Here is a 16,362-nt window from a genome sequence, read left to right on the forward strand (position 1 = left end):
TGTGGAAACTAAAACAAACAACGACTGGTCTTTGCTAATTGTTCATTCCATCACGAGTTTCTCTACACAGCAGCTTGCACGAATTCCCATAGAGAGTTATTTCACAAAGGCATCCTCTGTAGTCAGTATCAAGACAGGTTAACAGCAGTCAGTCTCTCCTCAGTGGAGGGAGCCAGGGGAACTGATTCCAAAGTTGCTCTGATTCAGCCAGATCAGCTGAACCAAAAACAGTACTTAAGATACAGTTTTGAAGATACAGTTTTGAGATTTATTTAAAAGTCAGTTTTCCTAAAACTGGTGTGAAACACGTGACTTTAAATTCCTAACGGACCAAACACATACAGTACACAAAGCACTGTTCTGAGTGCACTACTTGCAAATATGCCCTGGGTATTAGAAAACTCTTCACTGCGTTCAGTGAGTAAAGAGAGTAACATCAGATAGGCAAACCTCTTCAGTCACCTCCTCATTTAGCAGGACGCACTCACAGAAGCACAGAAGGCTTTCCCATCCAACCGGGACAAATTTGGTGCCTAATGGTGCCACACAGAGAGCCCCTTTTGATGGAACTGCAGGCGCTGGCTTTGAGACCTGCTCAGGTACTGCAGTCTTCTTCCTGGGTCCACAGACACTGCAAGGGAGCTCCCACATCTCTAATCCACAGAAAAAAACTGATTTCCAGCCTAACTTAATTCACTACAATTTTTATAGTACGTGTTGTGCCAAAATTTCTGTAGGTGTCTTCCCCCATTCACCCACACCCTTGCAGTTAGAGTAAATGGACATTTCTCAGTTCTCATTAGGTTAAAATAAACAGATCCACATCCGCACAACAGCACTTTTCCCTTTTCAATCCTCCTTTGTTCCTGCCACTTTTAAGCACTGGTGCCTGGGATTCCAACAAAGCCTCACCAAACGCAATGCCTCATTACTCTCCTTTCGATACTACATCCTCAAATTGCATTCAGTTTTTCAGTGACTCCACCACATCAGTCTCTTGCATTTTTGGTCATCACTAACCCAGATTAGCTGCCTCCTACTAATGTTCCAACAGCAAGGCAGACTCCTACTCAAAAAATGAAAATGCTGTTATTGACCTCTAATCATACATCCTAGCATGCCACAGCGTCTGATTTCATTATACCCCTACAAAGCCTGAGAACAGCCTAGTTAAGGAAAGGGAAGAGAAAGCAAAAGAAACACATGCAATTAGAGGAAATACAGAGAAAGAAGAGAGAACCATTTAGAATTAAATTTGCTGCAGGACCTTCAAGAAGCATTGCTTCTCTGAAGAACACAAAGCTTTTTCCCAGTCTCAAAAAGGAGCCCAGCTGAGGGATCGCTCAAACAACCTCATCCTCACTGTTTCCTTTCATCATCATGACCAAGAAAGCTTAAAATTCTCCTAAGATCAAAACTCAGTACAGAAGCTGAATGATAAGCTAGTGTTAGAAAGCTTACTATCTGGTGCCAGGTCATTATTGAGACAAGGAAAAGGGATGTTCTCCATGTCTCCTCCCCTGTACCCAAATAAACCCAAACAAGTATCGCAATGCTGCTCACTAAGAAACATGCTTCTAGTTTGTGAAAGATACAGACCATTCATGCCAGTGTAAATGCTAGAAGTGTGGATTACATAAAGCTTAAAAAAATTCTACATTAGTTGTAAAAATAGGCTTAAAACTTTTATGGGTCAAAAGCATAAGCAATATGCTTACGGAAATTAAGTTAATTAGAGTGGAGAAGAATATAGTGGAGTAGGAATTAATTGGTTTCAGTTGTCTTTTTATTTTGTGTAATTGTACCAACAGATTGTATGACCAAGCTCAAGAACAACCTTCACGAGCAAAGAGTTTCTTAAGCAAAGATCTCATGCATACTGGTTCTTTCATGACTGTGCTGTACCTTGTTATATTGTATATTTTTAAAAGACATTGAATTTAATAAATCCTCAGGCATTTTATAACTTAAAGAACTCATCTTTCCATCATTTTGCGGTCTATATCTTTATTAATGTGTTATTTGAACAGGTAGAGAGGAACAAGGTACTTCTTTTAAGAGTGCTCTCACGGAGGAAAAAAACCTCTTTAACCCACAAGAAAATAATTTGGCACTACTTGACAGCAATAAACTAACATTTTTGAAACACTGGCGAGACTGAAGAAAGGTGTCCCCTTTGAGAGGATATTCACATGAAAAACTTCACTGGTGAAACTGCCTTAGGGGTAATCTGTTCTATATCAAAGGTGACTTGGGGATGCTTTAAAATTCCAGCTAATCGAGAGTTTCTTGTTTAACGACAGTACAGGAACAAACCACCGGCGGACAGCAGCAGAGACAGAAAGGTACCAGCTGGGCTGGATGGAAACCTCAGTGCTGTGGGTGGCTCTGAGAAAGGCTCTGGACCATGCTGCATCTGTCCAAGAGCTGTGGGTGCAGATGCACCTTCGGGCGCTGGACAAGCCGTGACTTCCGTCTGGATGGTGAAAGAGGAAGCGATGCCGCAACGTGACCAAACTGCAGTTTTGATTTCATCAAGCTCCAGTGAAAGCCTTCAGGTGCAGACTTCTCAAGCCAGTTCTTTCTCTTCCTCTCACGCTGCCCTTCAATCCTTTTGCTCTGACAAACTGCCACCGCTACCGCAGTAAGTGGTCCTGCTCAGCCACTGCCACTTCATTCGGTACCACCTTCTGGTGCATGGCTGTGCATGAGACAACCAGGAACTTAAGTCGACAAAAGAAGTTAAGAATAGTTGCTAAAGGTTAACTTTAATCCAGATCACTTTCTCTGCTGGTGGAACAGATGATGCAGGAACAGTAAGGGCCAAGTAGTACTGCTAGCAAAAGTGACTAAACTGTTCGCCTTAGGAAGAGGTCTGCTCTTTTTGATATAGAAAGAAAAAGAATAAGATCCAGAACTCATTTTAGATACTTAATCTACTACAAGTGACAGCTTGGCCTTGTCTAGCTAGGTCTCCTCCTGCCTTGGCTTAAGTGAGGTTCTCATGAGGAACTACTTGCTAGATGCTTCAGGCAGGATTTGCTGAGTTACTCTCACAAAAAAACTGAATCAAACCCTAACATAAAATACCTCATTCACTGAGGCAAAAGCACTCAGGACTGTCCATCAGTAATAGTCACAATTCACTGCTAGGAAGGTCTAAATCTTGGACTGGGAAGCTGCCAGTAATTTAAAATGACGTTGTAACTCCAGCAAACAGCTTGAAAGAATGAACATCTCTAGATGTTTAAAAATTACTGCTAAGTGTCACTAAGAAATACAATAGCAGCAAGTCTGAATCTACTTCCTGTTATACAAACTGGAACAGGCTCCCCAGGGAAGTAGTCACAGCACCAAGCCTGTCAGAATTCAAGAAGCGTTTGGACTGTGCATTTAGTCATATGGTCTGAATTTTTGGGTAGACCTGTGTGGAGCCAGGAGTTGGACTCGATGATCCTTACGGGTCCCTTCCAACTTGGGATATTCTATGATTCTGTGAAATGGGTGAGAATTTCTGAGGTTGCCTGATTTCCATAGATCACACATAACGTAAATGGGGACTGTAGATATGTGCACACTTTGAGGCGTCCAGGTTTTAATATTCTATTTTGCTTCAGCTACTTTGAGGCCCAGATGGTCATGCAGACGTCAATACGCATAAATCTCTAACAGAGTCAACATTTAGACAGAAGTGCAGTGTGCTACAACCAATTTTCTAGCCTTACTGAGTAGGATTAGTTCACCACGACAAAATACACTATCACCACCATAACTCTCCCTGGAGACCTAACACCTACATTTCGCAGTTGGCATTCAACCCTTTGAGTCTAAATACTATGGAGCATGTTTGCTCTTTTGCAGGCCCATCCACTCCAAAAAATTTTTAAGTTGCACATTCTTTCCCCTTTTTCAGCCACATGCTAATACCATAAAGTTAACTAAGCAGAGTTTCCAAGCTATTGCACAACTGAACTGCATATGCACTCGAAAAAGCACTGAGCAGTTTACACGCATGCTTCCATAAGTCCTTTAAAGGAGTACTTCTGAGTAGCCAAATTATACCTGGCACTGCACAGGTGCACTGGCATGGAAAAGCACAAGGTGTCCTCTCCCCAAAGTGCATTCATACAGCAAGCAAATTTTAAACAGCTGAATGTGTTAATCCCTCTTCCACCATTTGTTTGACCCCATACAGCATCGATAGTAATGACAACTGTCAAGTACTTTTTTTTAGCTGTTCAGGAAAAAAAAAGGCACTTCTCTCTGCACCTCTGTAATTGTACCACAAACAGGACAACACATCTACCTACTCCACCCTTCTCTGCTACCTACTGGGTGTAAGACTTCCAGCAGGCCAGTAAAACACTAACCCGTCATTTTCCTGGAATGTCTGTACTGAAGTTGCATCCTTTCAACTGTCTCTAAAATCCACTGCTATTTATTGCTACCTTTTATTTTCTTAAAGTTAAATTTATTCCCCCACCCACTCAATAGGAAAACAGAGCCAGCCCCATTTCACTTTCTGGCTACTATTTACCAGAACAACTGAATAGCAACTCAGATGCAGGTTTAAAGAGAGACCGAAGATCCACCTTACGTATGGAGGTCACCGGTCTTCACAACACCCTTTTGTTTTATGAAAGCTTACCCCAGGCGAGCCTACCTTCTGGGGCAAACTGATTCTTACATCATCAAGCCCTTCCCATCCTGGCAGCCTTCTTCTCGCTCTTCTTCCTTCCTCGTATTGTGTGAGCAACCTCAGAGCCACATCGCAGCTGAAACAATTTGGATAGGACTTCCCTTTCCTACCAGCTGAAGGCACAGAGTCATCCAGATCGCCATCCTACCCATGAGCTGGTACACCACTCCCAGGAGTTCAGGGAGCCAAACCCATTAAACTAGAGATGCACCTGCCTTTGCTGTCATTTACTCATATCAACGGTAGATTGATGGCATCAGCATTTCTAGGTTTGAGAGCGTTAAACCTTGCCCCCTCTGCTTTCCACCACAATATCCAGCATGATTTGTACAGTACTTAATAAAAACACCAGTCAAAAAAAAAAAGTCCATGCAAGCAGAAAGATATATTCATTTTTTCAACCTCATATTCCTTACAGAAGACATACTTGCAGTTCTGTAAATGCATTACACAGCAAACACGTAAGGAAAAGGAAGTGTGATAGCTTTAGAAACTTCTTGATCTTTTCATCAAATTGTAATCTAGGAAGTGCACAGCCTTTCTCACAATTAAGTAAATAAACAGGAGCAACTGTACATCCCAACAAGCTTGTCAATGAAAATATACACCAGTCTTCAACTGAAGCAGTCAGGCAGATTTTAAGATAAATGCAACCTTTATACCTGTTTAATTTCAGTTCTAAAACTGGCTTAAACTGTTAGATTTCCGCCCTCCTGCATTGATAATCTAGAAAATTTTCTTCTCCAGAATTCTTTAATATGATTTTTTTTCCCCTACATTACCTATGTCAGTTACCATAAGCACCTGCTCTCCTAAGACTTACTTACCTACACAATAAATGTATGTATGACACACTAGAGAAGCACACATTTTAAGAGCTGGCTGTTCAGCAGGAATGCTGTTATTTCTATGTTCGCAGTAGTTTCTTTGCCTTACCATTTTTTTTGAGGTACTTAAGAATGGACTTAAAAGTTAAGTGGCCTCTTTGTCATTAGACATATTGTCACTTTTTTTCCTGTATCAGGAAAAGTCACTGTTTCTTGGCAGATAGAAAACCTAAGAACAGATTTTTTTTTTTTGAATTAACTCCTAAAGAAAATATTTAAAAAAGAGCAACAGAAAGATAAGTTCAAGCAGCTGAAGTACACTAAGTGACAGATAAACCAGCATAACAGGGTGGGTAAGTAATGCCCTTCTTCGCCAGTCTAAATTCTTTTGAAGAAATCACATCCCTTACAACCCTTAATCATTTTGACAATGTACTTGCATCCTGGCCATTTAAGATACGTACTTTTCTTGATCCTGGCTGGTTTAGAGAGCAGGAAGCACGATATTTGTACAAGAAGAAGAGAGGAATGAAGGGCCAAGAGGCCCCAGAGCAGTTGGGAGAACAGTTGCTCTGGGTGGAGAAACAGAAGAATGGGACAGAGGTGAGCTCAAGACCTTCCCAAGCCCCGTTTAACGGCTTGATAACTCATTGTTTGGGCAATTAAACCCCAAAAGTTCAGTTTTCAATTCATTTTACTTTAAAAACCCTGGCCTGAGTCCACTCCTGTGCCTGACGTGGCTCCTGGGACCCCCTGACAGGAGCAGTGGGAGGAAGGCACGGAGCCACTATCTCCCCATGGCTCAGCCTGCTTACCAGTCCCAATGCCAGCCTGGTTTCACCACTGATACACCAGTGAGCCTCAACACACTGGGTATGGAAGGCAGCTGAAACATGGGGCTTCTGCTTCACAGAAACTCTACTTCAAAATTAATCCCGTTCTCCTCCATCTCCCACTGCAATTCCACGTTAATAGGATGTCTTTAGCCTTCAAATTCAACCCTGCAATAAACATCAGCTGTTTCATGACACCATTTATCCTCACCCCAGGAATTCAGGCATTGTTGCATTAGCAGAACCCTTCCTGGAATTGTTCAAAGACGACAGTAATATCTTTTCTGTTCCCAACATCTCTGATCCTGTAGATCCGAGTTTTACTGGAAATATTCTTAGCTATATGAAGAATATCCATTCGCTTTCCCCTTCCTTCCATCACAGCATGGCTAAGGATGGCCACATATTCCAGCTCTGCATCTTGCAGAGACTTATCCAAACAACAGGAATTCAAAGCTTTCCACGTAGAGTAAGTTTGAAGCTACTTTTTCACAGGAAACGGACATAACGCACAAAGTGGTGTTATGTTGAGAGTACCTTGGTCTACTTGTGCTAGGACAAGTAGGCAGTGTTATCATTCTAAAGTACTGCTCAAAAACAGCTTTCTTAATTTAAATGCATCTGTAGCAACGGTTAATTTTGTAGGACTTTGTTTCAGACCTAAGCTTTGGCCCACACTGCATCCATGAACAAGCACTCTGAAGAACTGAAAGTCAGCTATGCGCCTAGTCAACTTCAAAGACTAATGCTTACAACCTTGAAGGTACGTCCTGAACTGCAGTACTATTCCTACGACAGCTGGGTGCACAGCAGCATTTCAGCATTGCCACTGCATACAACACGTCAGGAACCCAGGGGACAGATTTTCAGAAGTTGTTTTTTGCTGAAAATCAGAGCACTCTTGTAGCTCACACATCACCCACAGCTGAGGGACCACGTATATCTGCCACTCCGCCTCCACGGGAATGCAGTATCTACCTCACAGTGGCTGAAGTGGCTGGTTTGGTTTAGAAAGCCTATAATCTAGCAGGTAATATATTCTCTTCTACTTTACCTCTCTTCCTCCTTTGCAAACCTTTCTGCTATTGAAACTTTAGCTGAAAGGTGATCGATCAACCTGCTGTCACCTCTCCAGTCTGCAGCCATCCCAGCAACTCACTAGCTAGCATTACAGCACGTTTTGGGATTAAGACCCCTTGCAAACACAGATTTGCTCCCTCACTGGATGACAGTGGCCCTCCTGAGCTCTGGTTTGCGTCAGAGCACCAAGCAGCTCATTAACAATCAGATGATTCAGCACTCGGTGTCTACATTTCTGCTGCCTGGTTTCCTTCAGCAGCCAGACTACAGCTTTGAAGGCATATCATTTACATGATACAATCAGACACCTGAAGAGGTGCACAGGTGTCAAGTCCCTCCGGATCCAAGCTGGTACCAGTTTTGGGCAACACAGCCTGCTCCTAAGTTCTCCTGCTTGCTAGCACAGCTTCATCATCACACACGTCACATAAAAATCTCAATTGTAACGTTCTGCTGCCGTTTCCTCCCCTCCTGTCTTTCTGAAAGATCACGCAACAAAACGAGGGGTGTTGAAAACAAGATCTCAGGTCAAAGGCAGAGCAAAACTAGTAACAGATTCCAGGTAGAGGGAGGATAATCCCCGCATTTCATGCTCAGGAGAGTAGAGTAGGATTCTTGTCCCACCAAAGCCAGCCAGACACTGAGCACTGCCAGCTGCAACCCCTCCCCGCCCCAACATCCCCTTCCGATTTATCCACATCCACTAATCTGATTAGCATTCCTGTAATTAAAGCACCACAATATCTGATTGGTAGGCTGCTTAAATTAACTCATCCAAAGTCCTTTAATATAAGAAATTACTGCTCCAAGAGAATTACAAGATCTACAAAATAAAGCATCGCTAATGAGCATAAGATCAAAACTGGATTATCAAGTTTCCCAATTCAGAGGTAGAAGAGCAAGCAGTCAAGTCACCAAGGTTTCTATAAAACATTTACAGCGACTTTATAAGAAAAGTAAAACAAGTATAAATACTATTTTATATATATATATATATATATATATTCCTTCATGTATTTAATAAAGAACTTACCATACTTTGTAGATGTTAGAAAGAGCAAATGTTATTTTGGTCTATTCAGTATTCACTGTAAAGTGAGGAGCGAGATTGTTGTTCTGAATAGCACTCCTCAGGTTTACAGATTAGAGAGATGAAAACACATAAACCTTAGCCTCTTTAGCAGTGCAGGATAAGTTAAATATAACACTCCAGTTAAACTGTAGGTTTCACCCTCTCTTCTTATGAGAAATTTCTTCCTATGGCGATTAGTTTATTTGCACAGAAAATTTCTGAACAACCCCCCACCCAGACACACATACGCACAAAAAGCAAAACCAGGCACAAATACTCCCTCTGACTCAGATTTACAAGCAGCCAAGGGAGGTTAGGAAGTGAATCACTCATTTAGCAAATCTGTGCGTGCACACAGCTTCTGGAATAAACCGTGTTTGGTGCAATGCTAAATGTAGAGGAAGATGTGAAGTGAAGGAATTGTGAATGCAACATTACACCTGTGGGATCAAACGCTCCAGTTCTTCCCCTGCTTCCCAGGTTACAGGCTGTATGCACAAGGACAAGTAGAAGCACACAGCCACCAGCTGAAGAAGCAGTTCGTTCACCCTTCTGGCTCCTGCCTAACCGGGCACATTCCTCAGCACCCAGTAAGATCGTCTCTGCGAGCACCACGGTCCTCAAAGAGCACAGCCATCTTCAACACTTGCGCTCACTCAATTGAGCTTGTGAGTTAGTGTACCAACACAACAGCTTGGCCTGCATCTGCTCCTGGAGGTGGGTCTTCTCATGACTTCGACCGGGATCTGCAGGACCCACACTTGTACCCCAAACTACAACCCTATTCACGATAACCCACTACACATACCTATGCCTTCCTCAATTTACCTGGGTCCAAAACGATATTCACTTTTTTTTTATTATTTTTTTTGTAAAATATTAGGTAAAGTGGTCTTACTCAGACCCTAAAAAGCCCTGAGTGGTCTGCAAGTATAAGGCCCAGAGAAAGAATAACTGAACTGAGGCTGAGGTAAAATTATGCCACTTACTACAAGTCAGGCTCCAGATCAGCCTGGGAGCTGGCTCACCTGATAAGCTTCTACACCATGCATTAAATCCTTGAAAGGGATTATGCAGCAAGGTGCCAGTGATAAGAGAGACTGGATTTGACCTCTAAGGACCTTCCCAAGGCAACATTCCTAAATCAACTGTCCCCATATTACCCCCACATCCGTAAAACAAGGAGAGAACTCTGCGGTCAAAGCATTTTCATCTAGATAAACTTCTTTTCAATAGCACCTAAAGCTTCAGTTGATTTTCAGATCTATAAAATGCTCTAAGGCTGAAGTTTTGACGCAGTTATACATCTGCACAGAAGACATTACAGGGCATTAACAGGGTTTTTACTTGGCTACTCCATTAAGCGTCATTTCAGAAATCACACTGAAGCCATCATCAAGACTCCAGCTTTCTTCAGGGGTAAAACAAACACAGACATTAAAGACAACAATTTATTTCAAGTGTTACACTTCTGCCAACATACACCACGTTTTCAGCATAAAAGACCACTCCTTCTCCAGAGACTTGGAGTCAGTGTCCTCTCAAACAAAGGGCACAGCTTGCTACTTCTCTGACACAGAAACCAGACCTAAATGCACATTCCTGTTTCTTATCTCTCCTTCCACTCTCCTCCCATCAGTTTCAGGTACACTCCTACACAAAGTTGACTGCATCCAAATTGAAAATGTTACAATTTTTGAAAAGTACCAGCTTTCCAGCATTTACTCTTTTCAAACTTTTAAGTTTTCTTTTTAGGAACGAAATTACTAAATGAAGTGCTAAGTCTCAAAGATGATTTTATTTTTATCCCATACTGTCTTTCCACTCATCTTCCCAGAAATTCCTCTGATATGACAGGCCTTTTCCCTCTATCCTCACGATGAGTCATAAAAACACAGAATGGTTTGGGTTGGAAGGGACCTTAAAGCCCATCCAGTTCCAACCCCCTGCCATGGGCAGGGACACCTCCCACCAGACCAGGCTGCCCAAAGCCCCATCCAGCCTGGCCTTGAACACCTCCAGGGATGGGGCATCCACAGCTTCTCTGGGCAACCTGTGCCAGTGCCTCACCACACTCAGAGTAATGAATTTCTTCCTTATATCTAATCTAAACCTACCTTCTTTTAGTTTAAAGCCATTTCTCCTTGTCCTGCCAGTATACCCCCTGACAAAGAGTCCCTCCCCAGCTTTCTTGTAGGCCCCCTTTAGGCACAGGAAGGCCGCAATAAGGTCTCCCCACAGCCTTCTCTTCTCCAGGCTGAATAAGCCCCAGCCCACTGATCACCTTCACAGCCCTTCTCTGGACTTCCTCTAATATGTCCATGTCCTTCTTGTGCTGGTGGCCCCAGAGCTGAATCCACTACTCCAGGTAGGGTCTCACGTGAGCAGAGCAGAGGGGGAAAATCACCTCCCCTCGGCCTGCTGGCAGGTCACAGGATCCTTCTACAGCATGAAGGAAAGATATATCACTTCTTGTTCTTCTCAAAGAAATACCACTTGTTCTTCTCAAAAAAAGGGAGATACGGTAAAAATACGTGGATATTTGAGGGTGTTTGGTTTCCCTTTTCCCCAAACAAATACATCAAGCAACTAAAATTCTATCTGGTCAGAATACAGCATGTGTAATAAAGTCTGTGTGTCCACAAAACCACTCCATGAATCTCCATCTCAAGATCAGCTGCCTTGCTGCAGACTTCTCTTTCTCTGCATTTGTATCCCTGCTCCATCTTTTACGTGTATCAATATGGCTATCTGCCATATAGACCTTTTAATAGCTTCTGGGATAAGTTTTGCAGAGTGCTCAGCAATAGCAGCGGCTTCCTTCAAGAGAGCATCCCTGTACGTACATAAAGCAGCTGGCCAATTCTAAATCCACCTCACGGGGTATTTACCTGGCTCCCAAGCCCAGCAGCTGTTCCAGCCACCAAGCCACGGCATCATCTTCAAAGAGCCCAGCCAAACCCAGGCTATACCTTAGTTCTTAGGTACAGCTTTAGCTACCAGATCACACAGATCAGTCGGGTCATTGTAAGCGATCCTCTCTATCGCTTTAGCTCAGAATCAACACTATTTTGGGTTTGAGGCTGAATCTTGCTCTGGTACACCTTCTTCCCAGGCCTGGTGAGATCCTACTACATCCCTTCTTGCTCAAAGAAACCAACTGGGACAAAACACGCACGTTTATGGGTATTTCAATTATTTTAGACAAGTTACACTCTAAAAACATCTCTTTTTCACTGATCAAAAGAAGGGCCTAGCCAAACATATTCACTGTAGACATTCAGATTTGATCACAGAATGCTTTGGGTTGGAAGGAACCCTTAAAGACCATCTAGTCCAGCTCCCCTGCCACGGGCAGGGACATCTTGCACCAGACCAGATTGCTCGAAGCCCCATCTAACCCAACTGTGAATACTTCCAAAGACAGGGAAGTCTCTTGAGGGTGATGCCTGAAGACCCTGCCTGGCCATTTCCCAAAATATGTTACTACCCATTTCATTAAGGAAAAGACTACCACAGCTCATCATATCAACATGTAGAGCAGGCTGTGTGCAGCTACAGAAGCTGGAAATGAATACCTTCACGCCACACCACTTTGCAGTCTCCAAAGTGAGACAATATCCTGACACATGACCTTGGTGGCAAATACCAAGGAGGCACAAACATGTATTGGCAACGTACTCTAAAAACTTTCCAAGTTTTCAGCTCATCACTTGACTACAAACCAAACTAAAGCATGCAGGACTTTGTCTTGCTAAGCATTCCTGAATTTCAGCGTTACAGGAGATGTACAAAAGCACACCTCCCAGCTCCTCTCACCCCATCAGCTCCCACATAAGGCCCTTATGAGTTACCTAAACACGATGAACGTGTTCCATGAACACCTCAGTGAGTTTCGTGTTAGCTAGGACAAAGGCCACCAGCACTACCCAGTGCCGAGCAGGCCTGCCAGTGCCCAGCCAGGCACGCGCACGTCCCAAGCCGTGCGATGTCCGCTGCCCAGAGGAGCCCTCCGTCTATTTATAGCGCTCGATGGAGCTGGAGCTGCCGATCCAGCTCCGAGGCACGCCGTCCAGCTGGAGCTCGGACCACCCCGGCACGGCTCCCGGGGCCAGCAGGTGTAAAAATACATCCTACCAGCCACCCAGCACGTCCACTCTGCACGTCGCAAATGTTCCTCCTGAGCTCGTACGAGAAGGCGTACGGCACAGGGCTCGGTTTGGTTTGGTTTTTCCCACACGCCCGACACCTCCCGTTGCTCTTCGGGTTTAGGGCACGCCTACGCTGGTGGCGGAAACAATGCCCGAGTGTTTTGTGATGCTAAACCAGCTCCTAGAAACACTAGCGAGGCCAGAGGTTGGCTTTCAAGCTGCTGATTTCGGTTTGAAACAGCACTCCGGCTGGCAAACCGGCGGTGAAGCAGCAGCCGCCTGCAAGCAAGCAGCTGCCTGCCCGGCACGGAAAAGCCCTGCTTCCCCCGGGGTCCCTGCCCGCCGCCGTACCCCCGATCCCCCGGGGCAGGGGCCGTACCTGGGAGCTGAGGTACCGCTTGAGGCACTCCTCGCACACCGCCTTCTTGCAGCAGGACAGCGGCTTGACGGGCTTCTCCTCCAGGCACACGCGGCAGCTCAGCACCAGCAGCGGCCCGAAGTCCCCCGCGATCAGCCCGGAGAAGGGCTCGGGCAGCAGGTACAAGTCCACCACCTCCACGCTGCCGCCCGCCGCCAGCGGGTCGCCGCCCGCCGCCACCCCGCGCCGCGACGGGGCCGGGAGCGGGGCCGGGAGCGGGGCCGTCACCGGGGCCGGGGCCCGCCCGACGCCACCACCGCCCCCGGGGGAGGGCGGCGATGCGCGGCGGGCGGCGGGCCGGTCGTTCTCCACGCAGTACACGGTGCAGTACACGTGCCGCCGGGGGGGGCGGCGGCGGCCGCTGCCCCCCTCCGGCCCCGGCCCCTCCTCCGCCGGGGCCGCCGGCTGCTCCGGCCCGGCCGCCGCCTCCTCCTCCTCGTCTTCGTCCCCGCCGGCCCCTCGCCGCTCGGGCGGCGGCTCCCCGCTCTGCCCCGGCCCCGCCGCCTCCAGCGGCGGCTCGTCCGCGCCGGGCTCCCGCGGGCTCCCGGCCGGGCTCGGCGGCGCGGCGGCGGCGGCGGCCGGTGTCGGCGGGGCGCTCAGCGAGCTCTGCTGCTCCCCCATCGCCGCCCGCCGCCGCCGCCGCTCCTTCCCATCCAGCCGCCTCCCGGCGCCGCTTCTGCTTCCGGGTCCCGAGCCCCGCCGCTACGAGCCCCGGCCGCCCGCGGGCACCGGCCGCCGCCGCCGCCGCCCGGCCTCCTCCCCCCGGGGCTGCGGAGGGAGCGGCGGGGGCCGCCCGCCTCGCTCAGCGCCGCCCCCGCGGGCTCGGCCGCAGCCCGAGCCCCATGCCGCGGGGCGCAGGCGGGCAGCCGCCCCCGGAGCCGCGGGGCAGCGCGCACCCACCGCGCCCGCGCCCGGCCCGGCCCCGCCGACCCCGGCCCGCCCCCGCCCCGCGTCCCCGCCCCGCTCTGACGCGCCCTCGCCGGCCCGGCCCTCCATTGAGCCGTAAACACCGCGGGAGGCTGCCCCGGCAGCGGGACGAGGAGCAGGGGGCGGAGAGGGCTGCTGGGCACGCTGCCCGGGGCTCTGCCAGCTGGGCGAAGAAGCAGCCACACGCCGGGGCAGAAGGCTCCGTCCCCACACCGGCTGCTTGGGGCCGGCTGTCACCCAGGTGTTGTCAGTCCAGGGGGCAGCTTTGCGTCCTTCATGAAGCCTTTTCTCGCCAAGCTGTTTGGTTTATGAGAGCTCTGTCGTGTTTGAACACAGTTGCGTGGAACTGAGCCTAGTTCCTTGAGAGATTGCTTTTCTCCCCGTGGCACGCAGCCAAGCCTACCTCAGCAGGGAGCCCCACCTCTGAGCTCTGCAGCCCAAACACCACCGGCGGCTGGCAGGGCACGAGGGGGCCTCCGTTTTGAGGAGCTCTGCCCACCACCCTCCAACAGAGCCCGGATCCTCTAGTCCTTGCAAGTGTGGCAAAGCTGGGTTTTCCTTTGTTAAGCCTGTCAGTGGGTTTGGTGTGAACAGCTATGCTTGCTGGCTGTCCTTTTACTCATGCCTGATTTTCAAATTCTGCAGCTGAAATCCAGGACAGGCACTTGCAGTTATAGAGCAGCAAAGAAGTTGTGGCTATCACATCAGTGAACTCAACTTTTCCCAATCTGTAAAGTTTTGCATAGTATTGTCTGGCTTCCTTCCTTATTTTTCCTCAGTTACTTCTTTCCCTTCCTCCCCTCCTTTCTTTCCTTATGTCAAACAACAAAACCTTGCATAAAACTTCACTGAAAGAAAGTACCGGTCTGTGCAGCGTATAAGAAGCTGCAGAGCTGATTACTGCACACAGTCGCGAGGCAGTTCTATGGAGAACGTAGCAACTTGGAGAGTTTCAGCGGTACAGCAGGGCTAGAGCAGGCTGAGCTGTCTGTACCGGCGCTGTGTGTGTATACACATATATATGAAAAAGGAGGGCTCAGTTTCCCAAGACTTCAGTTCTTGAGTCTTTGTGGAAATTACTTCTACTAAAAATAATTAATGTTTTTAGGATGGGTAATTAACGTTCATCCTTCTGGGCTTATGCTGATGACCTCTAATGAAATCTGAAGGGTAGTATTCCCATGTAAGTAACAGGCAGTGTGGTACTGAGTCACTGGGTGTAGAACTTACAGACTTTTCTTTTTTTTTTTAGAATTTCATTTATCTTCTTTTTTTTTTTTTTAAATATATATATAACAGTTAACATTTTGCCTGCCATTGCAAATCCATTCTGGGTATTGCGGGAAATATTTTTAGATGCTGATATTTATTTTGAAAAATAAATAAAAATTCAGGGTCTCCTGTTTGCCCCTCAACACTTGTAGTTCTCGTTATTCTGTACACTCCACATTTACTATATTGTCTTGGGTTCTCCTTAATACATCCAGTACAAGCCACTTACACTCTGGACATGGTCCTGTTTTCTATGAAATATGAAACTATTTCTATGAAACAGTTTGCCAGCTTGATGGTTTTCACCAAAAAAAAAAAAAAAAGTCTATAACCTTCTGAGACAAAAGCTTGTGTCAACAGCACAGCTGTAATGGCAAAAGTTTTCTGGGACCTCCTGGTGAGAACAGAACTCCTTAAGACTGTCCTTCACCTACTGTTCTGAGTTTGGATGGGTTACATAGGCCCAATTTATTAGGTGGTGAAGAAGATGTAGTCATATAACTCACCTAGAAAAATCCTAGCATCTGAATTGTAGTACGTGAAAGAAAGTGTCCTTGACAGTACTTGACTTTAATAGTTATGAAATATTTTTCTGCAGCTAGAAGGAAAATACAGATTTATCTTCTTGGGCTTCTGTTCATCTTCTGAGGTGAAAGAGTCATGGATGTTCTACAGAAGGTATAGGTTAGAAAAATGCATGCTCTAGAATCATTTCTTATGAATATCCGAATTAAATCAGGAAGAATAACTGTCTACCTAGTTTCATTGTTGCAGAATGTATTTAGAAAACAGCCTGTGCCATTATTTTTGTCAAGCACTATGGAAACAACCTTCAAAATATAACTATGTGTCTTGAAATTATCGCCAGAAATTCCAACAAATACCCCTTGCATATACGTTCATTAGAAACCTTTAGGAGGAGAATATAGTCATTGTCACATCACTGGAATTCTCAAACAAACATACTGATATGCTGAAGCTTCTTCAAGCAGGGAAAGCATTGCCCAAATGAATCACACCTTTTGGACCTCATATCTGCTTACCTCAAATCTGCTTACTATCGTCATCCGGGCAAGAGAGGTG

At 46.4% G+C, this 16,362-nt stretch overlaps 1 protein-coding gene across 1 annotated transcript in view; it reads right to left on the reverse strand.

Moving 5' to 3' along the window:
- Positions 1 to 13,991, reverse strand: part of RNF217 (ring finger protein 217) — a 60,085-nt gene extending 46,094 nt beyond the window's left edge. Inside the window, exon 1 of the mRNA XM_080585822.1 lies at positions 13,042 to 13,991. Within this exon, the coding sequence (XP_080441948.1) occupies positions 13,042 to 13,701 (660 nt within the window). The 5' untranslated portion in view covers positions 13,702 to 13,991. The remainder of the gene's footprint in view (positions 1 to 13,041) is intronic.
- Positions 13,992 to 16,362: the final 2,371 nt, after the last annotated feature.

The sequence above is a fragment of the Anser brachyrhynchus genome (assembly GCF_964034855.1).
Source record: "Anser brachyrhynchus genome assembly, chromosome: 3".
In the NCBI taxonomy this organism is placed as follows: Eukaryota; Metazoa; Chordata; class Aves; order Anseriformes; family Anatidae; genus Anser; species Anser brachyrhynchus.